At 40.4% G+C, this 16,167-nt stretch overlaps 1 protein-coding gene across 8 annotated transcripts in view; it reads left to right on the forward strand.

The window, feature by feature from the left end:
* Positions 1 to 16,167, forward strand: part of PDZD2 (PDZ domain containing 2) — a 316,382-nt gene that overhangs the window by 289,771 nt on the left and 10,444 nt on the right. For 7 of the 8 annotated variants that reach the window (XM_026666378.2, XM_087958543.1, XM_087958548.1 and 4 more), the window contains 4 exons: positions 97 to 241; positions 1,652 to 5,123; positions 7,154 to 7,271; positions 15,231 to 15,332. In XM_026666378.2, the coding sequence (XP_026522163.2) occupies positions 97 to 241; positions 1,652 to 5,123; positions 7,154 to 7,271; positions 15,231 to 15,332 (3,837 nt within the window). Of the gene's footprint in view, positions 1 to 96; positions 242 to 1,651; positions 5,124 to 7,153; positions 7,272 to 9,317; positions 9,442 to 15,230; positions 15,333 to 16,167 lie in introns of those variants that run through there. The other variant, XM_087958550.1, reaches the window with a different exon arrangement.

Below are 16,167 nucleotides of genomic sequence, written 5' to 3' on the forward strand. Positions count from 1 at the left end.
CCCCTTTCCTGGTGAAGCAATTGAGCTTCATGTTATTCCGCATCCTAAAATTGTGAGACCATGACAGTATTCTGTTAATAAATGCATTCTTAACAGGCATCCATGGGAAGGCTGGTTCCAAGAGATGAGATCCTTTCTATCAATGCTATCCCCATCTATGGATTCTCTTATGAAGAAGCTTGTCAATATGTAAGAAGTCTTCCCACTTCCATTACCCTGGACATCCAGAAAACCGTTTTGCGTAAGATTTTGTCTTCCTTTTCTCTTCTATGGTCAATGGGCAGATGTATATAGGTATCACTGAACTAATTCAAGACATTTTTTTTTTTGAGAAATCACATGTCTGGACAGGAACCAAAGCATTCCATATTTTACTGTCATTCATGCTGTTGTGGCCAAGATCTGTCTCACTTAAAACAACCAAATGACTTGAGGATACCAGTTAAGCTTATTAGGCAGACTCAGCATAAATTATAGCCACCTAGCAATGCAGAGTTCGGGACAGTTGAGTTTGTAGCCTCCATAATCAAAAGGCAGTTTTGGATGGAAGTAGCACTTCCTTTTGCAACCAAAATATATTCTCACTGCTAGCCTAATTAATATCCTTAAATTCTGGCAGACTTTATTATATTTGAAGCATGGGCATCCTGCTTTTTTCCTTACAAATAACTGAAATCCTCCAAGAGGAGGATTCAATATATACAAAGAAAATATTTACTGAAAAATTGAAATCTACCAAATGTTAAAATCCATGAAAAACCATGAAAATAAAAGCACTTTTTTGTTGCCCCCAACTGAGAAAATTTGAGCTAAAGAGTTTCAGTTGAAAAAGTAGTAGGGAATAGTTTCTGAAATGGTTTGTGTATGGATTTTAAGATGCTTCAGGAGAGGAAGGGTTCATAGTGAAATCTCTCTTACCTGTCTTACTGGTTGAATATTCAGGTAGCCCTCAACTCCTCACCCCTTTCCTAAGAGGTCTGTAGGGGGCGTGCATAAGCGCACCAATATGCCTACCGTCCTTATCCTATTGTTTCTTTTTATTCGTATCCATTTCATGTATTCATAACCATGCTTAAACTTAGGTTTAACTTATGACCACATTTGGATGAGAATTTACGTTGCTATGTAAGATGGTTGTTAAGTGAATCACACAATCATTAAGCAAATCAAATTTCCCCCATTGACCTCACTTGTCAGAAGCTAGCTGGGAAGATGACAAGTGGCAATCTCGGGACCCCAGGGTGGTGCAACTGAATAAATGTTAGTGGTCAAGCGCCCAAGTTTTTATCGTATGACGGTGGGGGTGCTGCAACATCAGAAATACGATGTAAGTCACTTTTTTTTTAGTATCATTGTAACTTTGAACACCTAAACGAATGGTTGTAAGTCAAGGCTACCCATATTAAGACCAGAAAATGAACGCTTAAAGGTCTTAATCAGCATGCTGAATTGTATCTGGAAAGATAGTGATAAGTAGATCGTTAATAAAACTTCACTTTCCAACATCTTAATCATTGCTGAATCCAGCTGAACCTCTAAAATTAAAAGCTAGTGTAAAGTTTTAATAATTGTGTAATTGAGAGGATGGAATTATTTCCTTGACTCTTTATGTAGCCTTTTAACAACTTTGCAAATCTCTTTGTGTCTTCAGAGGCAGATGAGGCAGTTCAGAAAGAATCAAGCAACATTGTTATGATCAAAGAAAACAGCTCTGCGTGTAAGAAAGAATCTTTGGAATCTCCTCTGGATTGTATGGCAGAAAAGACAGGATTCGTGTCCGATGATAACACTAAGGTGATGCTAGCAGATCCCTCAGACATTCACTCTATTCAAGACACTTCTATGGTGCTATTAGAAGAGATTGATGACTTCTCTGGCAAAAGGAATTCCCCAGAAGAAAAAGATGGTGACTGTTTATTAATCAAGGACAGGCACACCAGGGAAAATAGTTTTGGGATGGCAGAAGAAGCTCAGCTGAATTCTGTATCACATATAATTAAACATGATCTTATAGAAAGAGCTGCGAGTTCTGTTACTAATACACAAGAGACCTTGGGTTTTTCTGTCCTGGATTCTATTAACGCGAGGGAAATTTTAACTGTAAACCAAAGCTGTCTCAGTACCTATTCAAGGAATTTTAGCAGCCTTAGTGATGATCATTTGCCTGAAATTGAAACTAAAAGCAACACTATTCCAAAATCTATGTATGCTGCTGCAGAAGATTCTAGTTCAGACACAGAATCCTTAGCCGAGAATCCTGGAGACACTTCATCACTCTTACTATCTATTTGTGATAATCCCTTGGCAACCCATAAACTAGTTGAATCAGATGAGGAGCAAATAGAGATTTGCAGTCTGAATTATGACCAACATTGTATTCAAAAACAGCTGGACACATCTCCCATAAAATCATCTCATCGTCCACCAATTTACCATTCTTTGAACAACTGTTTGCAGGCAGAAAGCAAAACAGAAATAGATTCATCGGAAATATCCAAAGGAAAATTTACATTAGAAAAATCGCACGTATTGAAAAACTCCAGTGCAGAACATATGCTTCCGTCAACAGCTTTTCAATCTTCTCCAGATGTTTCTTCACAAGCAGTAGACAGTTTGGCTCAAGACAGGCCAGTCTGCTCTTCCCTTGAGAATGTTTGTTCAAGGAGTGAAGGAGGAAATGGTCTACAGAACCAAGGAAATCTGATGGAAATATGTAAAGATTCTGCGCCAGATATACACTGCTGTCTGACAGAAAATATCAACCGCTGGGATGGCAACAAACTAGGCCAAGATGAACCGGGGAAAACCCAAGAGTTGCAGGTAGAAAATGATTTAATGGTGGACTGTGGAAGTAATGTAATTGGTAGTTCTTCTGCTGTGATGGGGAAAGGAACCAGTGGTTCATTCCAGTTAAGAAGAACGGACAGTTATACTATGAAGAGTGCAATACAAAAAATAGTAAACAGTCCTAAATCTCCCCTTTTGCCCAAACCAAAACATTTGGGAAAGGTCTCTTCTGCTCACAATTTACTAGGAAAAAATGAAAAAGCAAACACTGTTATCTTGAAACCCTCAAATACCAAAACCCTGAATTCTGGTCAATGCAAGAGCTTTGGTATTACATACAGCCCCTCTTCTTCCCCTAAATTACATCACGAAACTAAAGGTGCTCCACCAAAGAGTATGGTAGAAACTCTTTCAAATAACCACCAAAATAAAGCAGGGCCTAAAGGAAAGGCTCTCAATATTAAAAATAAGCCCAGGGCTCATTCTGATGCTCTTGGCCCTGCTCCTGCTAAAGCTGAGGGCACTGATCAAAAGAAGATAACCCTCCCTGCTCAAGGTTCACCCAGGCTCCTTTCCAAGAAAGGTTCCTCACTCCATAACTTAGCCACACACCTGGAACCACCCAGCAGGAGCCTCTCTATGGGTTCTAAGATATTTCAGCAGCAGGAGGAAGTTCAACCTTCTTTGCTGGAGCCCCAGGCCTCCACTCTGCCCGTGCTGAACGGCGAGAGCAGCGTTACGAAAAATAAAAATAAATCCACCATCAAACCAAAATTTGGCAGGGCTGGAATGTCAGGATCTCCTAAAATGGAAAAAGAAGCACAGGTTGCCAAGTGGGAAGTGGCGAGCAGTGAAAAGGGGGGGGAGGCCAGCACAGATCATTGCCCAACAAGAGATGGCCCTGCTCAGTCAAATGCGCCTTCTGAAGCCGTAGCCAAAGCTTGTTGTCCGAATGACAGAACCGAAAACAAGGGGATAAGTTTGAATCATGATGGATTAGAAATGAAGCCATTAAAATCTGACCATGCAGGGCTTTTTAAAAAGGAGTCCTCCGGCCTTATTCATCCCCCTGCTTGGCAAGAGCAGCCCAGCCAGGAAATCCAGCGCACTTTCATTGAAGTCAGGTTATCTTCCTCCTCCTTCATTCCTGACTTGCCCCTAGAGAAGAAAGAGGATGACAATAAGACCAACCAACTCAGAAGCAAGGCACTGGATTGTTGGGAGAGCGCTTTCCACAAGGAAGATGCTCTCAGTGCATTAAAACCCGTGACAAGGACCTATTCGGTGCCAGCACGATTATCCAATCACTTAAGGGAAAACAGCAACGATAGGGATCAACCAGGCCATCGTATCCAGGATACCTTGGGTAATGTTTCGAGCGCAAACCCTTCCGATGCAGAGTTGGGCATGTTGAAAGTTGTCCACCTCAGTCTGAGCAATCAGGATGCCAAAGCCACATCTGCTGGCACCCTGAAACCCAACAGTGACAATGGCAGCCCCGTTGCCCAAAAACTGAAGAAGGGCAGGAGGAACTATTACTACTACGAACTCAATTGGCCACATGATCCCGTTTCTTCTTTTTCTGTCAAGCAGAGGATCAAATCGTTTGAGAATCTGGCTAATTTCGACAGGCCTATGGTCAAAGCCATAGACCTCCATTCCACCACCCTGAACTCTAAACTGCCCATTGGCCGAAGATTGTCCAGTGGCATTTCAGCAGTTTCAGCTACCAGCGTGAATGATGCGGTCCACGCCCTGCGACGGAGCTTGAGTTCGTACTGTGGAGGTGAAGCCCCAACATCTCCAAGGGTCACCAGATCTTCAACCAGCTCGACATTAACAAATGTGCAACAGAATTTCCCCAAGAGCAGCAAAGACGATGGTCACTTGGAGAAGAGTGAAAGGCACGCTTTTGAAGAACCGGTTAGTTTACCACCATCTACCACCAATGTCCGAAGAAGCAGAGCCTCAGGTGGGCATATTAGACACATGCCTTTGTCTCGCTCCAAACTCCGGGAGCTGAGAGCTCTGAGCATGCCAGATCTTGATAAGCTCTGCAGTGAGGACTTCTCTATGGAGTCTCAACCTTCACCCCTCAAAACCGAGCTGCATCTTCCCTCTGTTGTGAGATCCTTCGATGCTCCCGTTGAAAAGGTTCCCAAGCTGAATGAATGCTCGGGATTATCCAGTCCTGGGATGACAAGCAGGCAACCTTCCAAAGAAACCGGTCCTTGGAATAGTGGCTCTGGAACTCCTGGATCAACCTCTGATGAGGAAGGGCTACAGCACGATGGCGGTCTGAATAAAGTGAACTCAGGGAAGAGCTGGTCTATCAGGTTAGTTTTAACGTTTTCTTAATATTAGCTCTGTACCAGGAGAAGGCAAAGGTTTAAAACTGGAAAGCAAATATTTCATGGGCGGAGGAAAGAATCGAAAAGATTTGCCCTGGTTTGTGTACTTTGCATTAAGATACACAAATTCTCAACCCAACCTCTTTGAGTTTTGCACCAAGAAAAACGGGATATTGCAATAGTTGGCAAGTTGTATGTTTTCCTTTCATGTGTATAGTTTCATTCTTAATGTCAAAGCTCTGTGAAAGGACTTGATCAAAGCATTGAATGCTCACCCCAGCTCCCCAAGGTCTGACTCAACAAATTGTCAGCTCCTGATATTTTACCAGGAGTGCTCGGGCATTTCAGAGTTCTAAGAATTACAGACTTAGATACTTAAAGAAACTACAAGTAAAGGTTATTTGAAGCCATATTCTCCACACAGTACCCAATTATACTTTTTTCTGCCGCTCTTGCAGAATGAGTTGCCATAGTCCCTCCCGATTGACATCCAGCTCAGGTAGTCCTTGACTTATAACCATTCATTTAGCAACCACTCAAAGTTACACGGCACTGGAAAAAGAGATTTACGACTGGTCCATACGTTTGTATGGACCGTTGCAGCATAGCTATGGTTGCATGACCAAAATTAGGATGCTTGGCAACAGGCATGTGTTTGCGATTTGTGCAGAGTCCCAGGATCACATGATCTCTCATTGTGACCTTCCCAGCTGGCTTCTGACAAAGACAATGAGGGGAAGCTAGACTTGTTTAACAACCACATGATGCAGTGGTTTGCTTAATAACTTGCCTAAAAGTTCATAAAATCAGGCATGGCTTGCTTAACAACAGAACTTCTGATCCCAATGATCATGTCAAGGACTACCTGTACTTTTTCCTTTCCAAAAACATCTTTACCACGTCTGTACTTTTCTTTTTGTTTCTCTTATCAGTTTTCTCTTTTCCTTTCCTTGATTTCCCAGTCTCCTTTCCTGTAAATTAAATTGCAACAGATTCCACCATGGGCCTTACTCCCGTTTGTGACTCCAAAATTTTAATAGTCTGTTAATTCAAACTTTGTAAGGTTCAAAACCATATTTTCACCATCATTCCTTTAGATGCCTGGAACAGAAATAGAAGGGAAAGAAAAGGAACCATGGATTCAGTTTTCTATCTAATTCCTCAAAGGATTGTCTTTTGTTCTTAATCACAGTCTTAGAATTAGCAGAGGCAAAAAAGGAGAATCATTTCCAGACCTAGATAAAGGGAAGCAAAGTCTTTTAAAAAAATTTATTGCTTTTTAATTAATAAGAAAAACAAAGCAAACTTCAAAAATAATAGCGATGGTGAAAAAAGCATTGCCAAAGAGAAGAAAAAGAAAACATTAAAAGACAATTGTTTAATACACTAGAAATATATACATGCTTGAATAATATTTGCATTAGAAATGTATCATCATAACTGTTTATTGTTATAATGACCTATCTTTTCTTTTATCATTGTTGTGTTTCTTTCACTTTTTGTGCTAAAACACTTTTTATGGGTTCTTTGTTTCCCCTTCTCTTTGAAAATATATATATATATATATCACCATGAAGGGAATCAAAGTCTTAATATCTGCAAATAGAATTTAGGTGGCTTTTTCTCTATGAAACCAGATTTTGTTGGGTATTCCAATTATACTTCCTGGTCTTTTCCATATTTAGAAATAGCCATATGAGATATTATAGCAATAGCACTTAGACTTATATACCCTTCACAGCCCTTTACAGCCCTCTCTAAGTGGTTTGCAGAGTCAGCAATAGGCCCCCAACAATCTGGGTCCTCATTTTACCCACCTCGGAAGGATGGAAGGCTGAGTCAACCTTGAGCCGGTGAGACTTGAACTGCCGAACTGCAGGCAGCCAGCAGAAATAGCCTACTGTACTGCATTCTAACCACTGCGCCATCACAGCTCTATTATCTGTTAATTACTAAACAAGGTATCTTCTTTCTTCAGCCTCATCCAATGTCGTTTTGTATATTTTATATTTTAGCTTGGATGAATTATTGATTTCTTCTCTGGATCAGCAGAAATTGCAGTCTGTTTTGTCTTTGGTGACAACGAAAAGTGATGTTTCTTCTTTACTTCAGGAAATCCAAGCACAAGCAGAGGTAAGCTTTAGATATACAGCTATGCACATGGGTATATATGTGTGGGTGTGTATCATCATCTTTTAACGAGCCCAGAAACCCTTGCAGGGTGGACTCTGGGCAACTGAATGGAGCTGAGTATTTACTGGCCGGATGCCCTTCCTGTCACCAATGCAGGGTTTTGTTCAGCAGATATATTCTCAGTGTGCCCAAAGAGAGAAATATCTGCCTCTTCCTAGGACTGAATTCACAGCTTCCTGATTGTGAAGCGAGAGCTCCACCTCTAGGCCACCACACTACTCTGTGGGTGTGAGTGTGTATAGACCACTCCAATCCCTTGCAAAGCTGTTGGAAAGTAGTATGAGAACACCTTAAGTTCTCTTTAGCCTCACAACACAGGGAAGGTGTAAAGAACACAATGAATCAATTATACGTTCCTCAACTTTCCTTTCACCTCACCAAGACAAGTCTGTAATTCATTCAGTGGCTAGCCCCATCCATTGTATAGCAACAAAAGGACCTTCTTCCGTTGACACAAAGCTAAAATAAAATTCTCTTCCTCGCACCTGTGTTTTCAGTAGATATATTTCTCTGTGTTTTATAACTGGGGGAAAAATTCAGAAGGGTTGCTATGTTTGGGAAGCTGTGTTTGTAAAAAAATATACCAACAAAAGTACTGATATCTCCCAGAGGCTTTGCGGTCCTTTTTCTACAATCCTATTATTGCCTTGAAATCCCCTTGTGAGCTGTGAAGGTGAAATGAAAACAGTTCTGAAACTAGCAGCAAGGATCGTCTTTAAATGTTGCTATGATGAGTGGATTGGGAGAAGACGAATCTGAAACCATTTATACAGAAAGAGACCAGCTTTAGGAACAAGCCACAGAATTACTGTGTGGTAAGTGAGGTGGGATGGCCCTGTGAAGTTTTGAGGCCAGACATCTGGAAGTGAGTGAAGAAGAAATTGCCACCAAGGAGAGGATGAAGCTGTTCAGGAGGGTTGCAGAGCTGCAATTATCCTGAGGGGATGGGGAGAAACTTCACTGGGGTTTTCAACAAACCAGAATAAAGTCAGAAATCAATTGATTCTAATTTCCAAATGAGACTTGCAAAAAAAACCATTGGTGTGGAATGATGTCACCCATCTAACTTTAAATGCTTATAAATATATGTGTATGTTTGCAATAGTTTCATTATCTTCTTTGTTGGCATCATTATTATGATTATTATCTTTTGCTAATTTTGATTATTATTAGGAGTGATGCGATAGCCTAGAGGCCTCCTAGATTGTGAGCTCTCGCCTCACAATCAGGAGGCTGTGAGTTTGATCCTAGGTAGAGGCAGATATTTCTCTGCCTGGGCATAATGAGAATATATCTGCTGAAACAATCTCCGCATTGGTGACAGGAAGGGCATCCAGCCAGTAAACACTCAGGTCCACTCAGTTGCCAAGACTCCACCCTTCAAGGGATTACAGGGTCTTTAAAAGAAGACGATGATTTTGATTATTATTACAGGTAGTCCTTGACTTACGACTACAATTGAGCCCCTGTTGCTAAGTGAGATATTTGCTAACTGACCTTTGCCTCATTTTACAGCCTTTCCTACCATAGTTGTTAAGTGAATCACTGCAGATGTTAAGTTAGTAACATGATTGTTAAGGGCATCTGGCTTCCCCATTGACTTGGCTTGTGAGAAAGTTGATCACATGAATATGAGACACTGCAGCTTTCACAAATATGAGTCGGTCGTTAAGTGTCTGAATTTTGATCATGTGACCATTGGGATGCTGGAGCAGTCTTAAGTGTGAAAAATGGTCATAAGTCACTTTTTTCAGTGCCGATGTAATTTGATCTACAAGGTCCCTTCCAACTCTGATAATCTGTTAATCTGGGAGAAGACATGTGTAAAATTTCAGACAGTCACTACATGAACTGTTGTAAGTCAAGGACGACCTGTACTTTGTGATTTTGCACATACACTGTGAGAGCTTATGCACTGGAGGTAAATTCTTTGTGTGTCTAATCACACTTGGCCAATAAAGAATTATATTCTATTCTATTTACAAGAGGGATACAAAAGAATGACGCCAGGAAAGGGCCAAAAGGTCAAAAGGGCTCAGCAGAGATTATACTACCTGAGACTTCTCAGGAAACACAACCACTGAATGAAAAACTGCTGGTGACCTTCTACCGCCGCACCATAGAGAGTATCTTCATTTACTGCACCTCTGTATGGTTTGCCAATTGCACAGTGGCAGATAGGACAGCACTCCAGAGGGTTAACGTCATTGCCTAGAGCAGGGGTGTCCAACCTTGGCAACTTTAAGACTTGTAGACTTCAACTCCCAGAATTCCTCAGCCAGCAAAGCTGGCTGAGGAATTCTGGGAGTTGAAGTCCACAAGTCTTAAAGTTGCCAAGGTTGGACACCCTTGGCCTAGAGGATCATTGGTTGCCCTCTCCCCTCTTTGGAAGAGCTTTATAGCTCCTGCTGCCCTAAGAAAGTTCAAAACATTATTAAACATCCATCTCATCCTGGGCACCCTTTTTTCGAACTATTACCCTCTGGCAGACGGTACAGGATAATAAAAACAAGGACAAATAGGCTGAAAAACAGCTTCTATCCCAGGGCAGTAGCTCTTTTGAATTCTATTGTATAGTGCAATATTAATGCGATGTCAGGGGTTTTCAATTCAACGTGTGGAGTGTGAGGGATGTGTGTTTGTGTTTATTTTCATAGGCATAAATTGTACACTGAATATGGTATTTGATTTCGTTGTACAAGGTACAATGACAATAAAGTAAAGTAAAGTAAAGGAAGGTAGTAAATCTTGAAAAGGGTTTATTAAGAAATCGCCCTTAAACAAATTTACAGCATCAGAAGGTTATGAGCTGAAGTAGGGGGGAAAGGTTCTGAAACACAACTCACAATTAAGGTAGGAAAAAGGGGTAAATCTTATGGCTCTTTTTCCTCTACTCTCCCCCCTCCCCCCAGTTTGGAGTCCTCACCTTGGCTCTGAGATCACTAACAAGGGGCAATTAATATCTGTATTAACAGGGGTGGGATTCAAATTTTTTAACAACCGGTTCTGTGGGCGTGGCTTAGGTGTAGGCATGGCTTGGTGGTCATGTTATTGGCTGGATGTGGCCAACTCAATATCACTCACATCGAGGCACGTATCTCCTCTCCTGGCCTCTCATGACGGTGGGAATGCTGCAACAGTCGTAAGTGTGAAAAATGGTCATAAGTCACTTTTTTCAGTGCCATTGTACCTTTGAATGGTCACTCCGCACAAGCAAAGTATCAGCAAAGGAGGGGGGAAAAACTCCAGAGACGTTCCTGAGACGGGAGGTCTAGTCCTGCCAAGAATGTAATAAGGGTTAACGGAGAGGCAGTTTCTGTAAGCAACACCAGAATGTTTCCTTCCTGCCTTCCTTACAGGATTAGGCCAGTCATTTCTTCTAACAACCGGTTCTCTGAACTGCTTAGAATGTTAACAACCAGTTCTAGCAAATAGGTCTGGTAGAATCCCACCCCTGTGTATTAACGCTCATTGGACAGGAAGTGATTATAAAACAAGTAAGCAGATACACAATGGGAAATACATATAGAATACCTTAGCCCAGGCTGTTTGCTTATGGTGCTGGAGCTGGGAACCACTTAGGGCTTAGGCCAGGGGTGGAGAACTATGGCCCTTTTATGACTTGTGGACTTCAGCTCCCCAGATTCCTGAGCCAGCCATGATGGTTCAGGAATTCTGGGAAAGTCATAAAGCAGCCATAGTTCCCCACCTCTGGCTTAGGCAAAAGAAAGCCTTTAGCAGGGGTGTCAAACTGGCCAGATGCGTCACGCACAGGCCATGCCCACCCCAGCTCCGCGAAGGGAAAAAACTTTGCGACACGTCATGTGACAGCAAAGTGACGCCTCAAGTTTGACACCTGTGCTTTAGGGTGAAACTGATTAGGGTCTTGACAGTTTCAGGCAGGAGTGCAAGCCAGCTGAGAGTGCTAATTAACTAATTCAAGTCACAGAGCTGAGGTTGTTAACCAGCAAGCAGGTTCGGGAAAAGATAGCTTGTTTTAGTAATCTTTCCTCTCTTCAGGGGGGTGGGGGGAATTCTGCAAAGGGAGAAAGGAAAAAGGAAATACAAAAAAATATGGATTATGGAAACAACCAAACCACCGTCTGCCAATTCTGGGCTTAACACCCACTGAGCTGGTGTCTCTGTGCAAATTCATTGAATCTGAGAATTCAGAGGTTGCAATTTGGCCATCAAAAACAATTATAAATGTGTTATAAAAATTTAAGTGAAGAGGAATACGAAAGAAACATGAAAAAATTATGGAAATATTATAAGTGTTCCTAGAAGTGTGATATCCTATTGAAAAGAAATGTTAAAGATGTCAAAGATTATAACTAACATTAATGATAGAGCTGAATTGGAATAGAATAAGTATTTTATTTATTATTATTATATATATATTTTCTCTTTAAGAACTTAGTGCAAATTTTAAGAATGTACCAAGCAGAATTTGACTGGAAGCTATGTGTTATATTGAATGTTATAATTGTAAAGGCATAAATTGAAGTTTAAATAAGAGTTGAATGGATAAAATTTAAAAGATACAAAGGTATCATACTCCAATTAGTAACTACAGGGAAAAATTTTGTTTAATGAGAAAAGAAATATGAAATTGAATGAGGACAGACAAAAGTATAAATATGATGACTAGAAAGGTATTGAAACTTAGAAAAAGATATATATATAATTGAATTTAGAAAGGAATGAGATAATTAAAAGTAAGATTGAGAAAACCAAGGGAAGGGAAAAATTATTGAGAAAATGTAAAAATTGTAATAAGATATGGAATAGAACACAAAGATGAATATGAAATTGAATTTGTGTCTGTATGGAGAAGTGATAACCCGGGACCATGCTATTTTTTTAAAAAAAGAAATTTTACTTGTATTATGTTTTGTGAAAACCCAAATGAAATTTTTATAATAAAAATAAATAAATTTAAAAAAAACCACAATCCCTTGCTGAAAGCAAGAATCAGTTGGACGTCTTCATTTGATGATATTCGACAAAAGAGAGCTCACCACTCTTTACGTAGCTGGTTTTCCTATCAAACTGCTCTTAACTTTTCAGAAGGTTTTCTCTGACCTTCAGTCACCGTCTGTCTTTTTGTAACATTAGTCCATTACTCTTTCTGCTCCCTGGAATAAGAGGCAGTAGGCTTTGAACTTTGTGTGATATTTTTAAAAGTTTTTTTTTCCTGAAATATTATTTCTCCACAGGCTCCCCCCACCCCACAGCTAACCATGTCCAGCTTCTTCAGTCTCTCTTCATAGAAGAGCAAATGCTCAAGCTGTTTGATGAGTTTTCTGCAGACCAAACTTGAGGGTTCAAATATGAGTAATTCTTTGAGTAGGAGACTTCCCACAGTCCCTTGGTTTTATTCCAGTACCTGTTTAAAGCAAGTTTAATTGGGTCAGGTAGGCTTGGCATATTGTGCCAAAATACCAAGACTGGATTATGTTCTCAGTCAAGAATAATCCAGAGTCGTTTTAAGTATTTTCACATGGGTCTCGGGGGAAATTGTTTATTCATGCCAGTTTGCAAAAGTCCAAGAACTGAAATATTTATGAAACTCAATGCTTTTTGGAAACTGGGCAGTGTCTGCATCTTTCCTCACATCTGCTATTAAGTCCAAAGTGGCACGGGAGCTGGAAAATATTATGCAATTCAGAACTTGTCCTTTGAGTACAGACCAAGACAATTCTCAGAACTTTTCTAATTTTTCATCCTCTTGTCTTTCATCTCGGGAATCTTGAGCCAGGTTTGTCATCTTGGTTTCATGTTTGGCTCATTCTCTGCTTTTAAAGAAATTAAAAATGGAACATTTTGTTTTGAATCTGTCAAAATATGTACATACAGATAACAGAAAGACCGCAATATTTTGTTTTTGTTTTTGTTTTTAAGGAATAAGTCCAAATGTGGAACTGACCAATTATCCATTCAGGGTTTGCTGGCATCATTTTTTTTTTTTGCTCCCTCAAAATTCTGTGTGATACCATTGAAATTTACCAACAAGCAACAAGTTTCCAACAGGTTTTATTTGTGCAACTTATTTATTTGTCTACCATCTCAATCCTCATGGATTCCAAGTGGTTCATATGTGTTACAATAGCAATATTTTGAACAAGGAACAAAATAAAGTAATTGCATGAGCCATCAAAGTATCTTAGCACACTTTTAAAATATTTTTTTTAGTGAAACACCGAAATAAAGGCTAATTACCTGAAAAATGCCAACCTTGCTTACTGTAGTTTTGAGCAACCAGAAGGAAAAAAAAAGTGACAAAAGAAAAATGTATGGCTTCTGGGCCACAAAAGTTTGCCTATTTAGCAGATTCTGCCACATCTCTGGCAATTAGGATTCAAGTTAAACCCTATCTCAGGGGTGTGGCAGCCTGCGGGCCAGATGCATCGCGCACAGGCCACGCCCACCTGAGCTCCACAAAGAGGAAAATGTTGAGAAACATCATGTGATGGCAATGCGATGTGGCGAGTTTGACACCCGTGCCCTATCTGGTCTGGCTGAACGGCTTCTGTAATAGAATTCTTTCTATCAAGGGGTTCCCAACCCCCCAATGGGACTGGCACCACTCTGTGGCATGGTAGAAACTGGGCTGCGCAAACAAGCAAAAGTCCCATCTGCGGGATGCAGGCAGCACACGCAACCACACCCCCTCTGGTCCGTGGAAAAAACCTCTCTCCACGCAACCGGTCCCTGGTGTTCTAAAGATTGGAAGCTGTTGGTTTATATTGGACTATGTCAAAGCTACTACCTGAATTTTAGCATTTTTATACTTCATTTTTATACCCCATGTGAACGTAAGTATTCCAGATTGGACTTAAAGTAACAAAGAACAATAAAAACAAACAATCAAAGGGGTCACTTGTCAAGTCATGTTTTCATTGTTCCTGTCCCCCTTTTTGGATTCTTTTGTATCACAGGTTTGAAAGTGCTAAACATTAGAAGTTATACTGCGGGCCTGCAGAAATGATTTCCAGAAAGGTGAAACTGCTCTTGAGTATAGCCCATCCTTTTATTCAGCAGTAAAACGTTCAGAAAATAGTATGAAAAAGTAATCAAACATTAACCTAAAGTTAAAATAAGACTGGGAGAAGCTCTAGGTCTTTACCTGAAGTTAGAAATTGGTGAAATTTCCCTGGACAGAGGTTCCCATAAATTGGGTGCTATCTCAAAAAAAGTAAGACCTTAGTAGTCACCATTTATTCACCTTGCCTTTCACAAATCTGGAAAAGATTGTCTGTTGATCATCTCCTAGCACAAATGGGTGATGGAGGTAGGAATCCCTATCAAATAATATTTTGATTTCTCTAAGCTTTAAATTGCTTAGAGGTAGCTCAGTTCGTAATGAGATGGGTTCCCATCCTCAAATCCAATCCAAGACTTTGTGCACAGGGTAAAGTTGCACAATGTGAGGTACCTTGACAACTCAAAATTGAACGGCTGGACACACGTTTTGCTTTGTGTAATCCACATGTGCCTGTCGGTCCATTTCTTCTTTTCTGCTTGGTGAGATTAGAGGTTGGCTACATGTGCAGAAGACACTTTTCATTTTATTACTGACTTGATGGATGGAGGTCTGTGCCTGGGCACTGAAAATCAATTCCAGGCCTGAACTCTGGAAGAGGCAGTTTATTTGGGTTCTTATACTTTTTTTTAGTGACATTAAGTATACTCAAATCTCTTCTTCCCTTTAATTTCTGAAATTGACGTTATTTTAAGATTTAGACTCTTCTTTAAAAAAAAAATCCAGATTCCGTTTGCAGGCATTTTGTGTAAATTGTGGGGTATGTTATTTCAAGGGTTTTTAATCTTTGGATATTTTGTCTTGTCTCCCTTCCCTTCTCTTCCTTCTCCTCCCCCGTTTTTGCGGGGGCTCAGAGCAAAGAAGATATTTACTTTGTAGTCTTGAATAAAGAGGAAGGTTCTGGCCTGGGCTTTAGCGTGGCTGGAGGAATAGACCTGGAACAAAAATCCATCATCGTAAGTGGTGACTGCTTTCTTTCTTCTGAGTGGGCTGCAAAGCCAGTTGGAAATTAGATCGAGAGCTCATTTGTCAAGTCATGCGTTAGCTGTATGATCCTATTGTGAACGTTTGCTTTCATTTTGTATCCCATCTGCTGACGCTCTCAGAGAGGAAAGTGGGCCTGCGTGCCAGATAAACCCTGATGCATGCAAGTTTGCCAAGCTAAGTGTCTGTGATAGGCTCGCACAGATCTTGGCGACCGGAAATCCTAACATTAGCTCCATCCAAGCCTTATCATACTTCCAAATCATATGCTTCATATTCCAGGATTCCCAGACTGTACTTGGTCTTTCTACTGGGACCTGAAAAAAACTTTGAAAAGGGCTGCAAGAAATTACATTAACTAAACATTTGCAGCTTATATGAATTGCAACTATTCACCTATGTACAGCAATGTTTTAGGATCATTCGATTTTTGGCAATATCAAAATGGAATCTTACTTATGTGATCCAAATTTATTTATTGAATTTGTTTCGTTTCTAGGTGAACACCTAGATAATTTTATTTTTGGCTCAGCTACAGCCTTTTGACCCTTGGGTGAATTTGGATTTATTTTGTTTTTATTTTATAGTCCATTTGGGAGTTCAGTGCAACTTGCCTAGTATTTCTGTGTGTTTTTTCTGAATGATTCCATTCATTTTACAGAAATTCTTTGATGGTAGAGATGAATTCCTTGAGACTAAAGGCAAAGCCTTTCTCAAGTGAAGTTCAGTGGTTTGCCATTGTCTCCTTTCTGAAGTTTTACAACTTCCTCGTCAGCCCTGGGACTTCCAGGCGCCTCCCATCCAAAT

Source organism: Notechis scutatus, chromosome 2 (genome assembly GCF_049901735.1).
Source record: "Notechis scutatus isolate UNSWTSFEM ecotype Mainland chromosome 2, rNotScu1.2, whole genome shotgun sequence".
Classification (NCBI taxonomy): Eukaryota; Metazoa; Chordata; class Lepidosauria; order Squamata; family Elapidae; genus Notechis; species Notechis scutatus.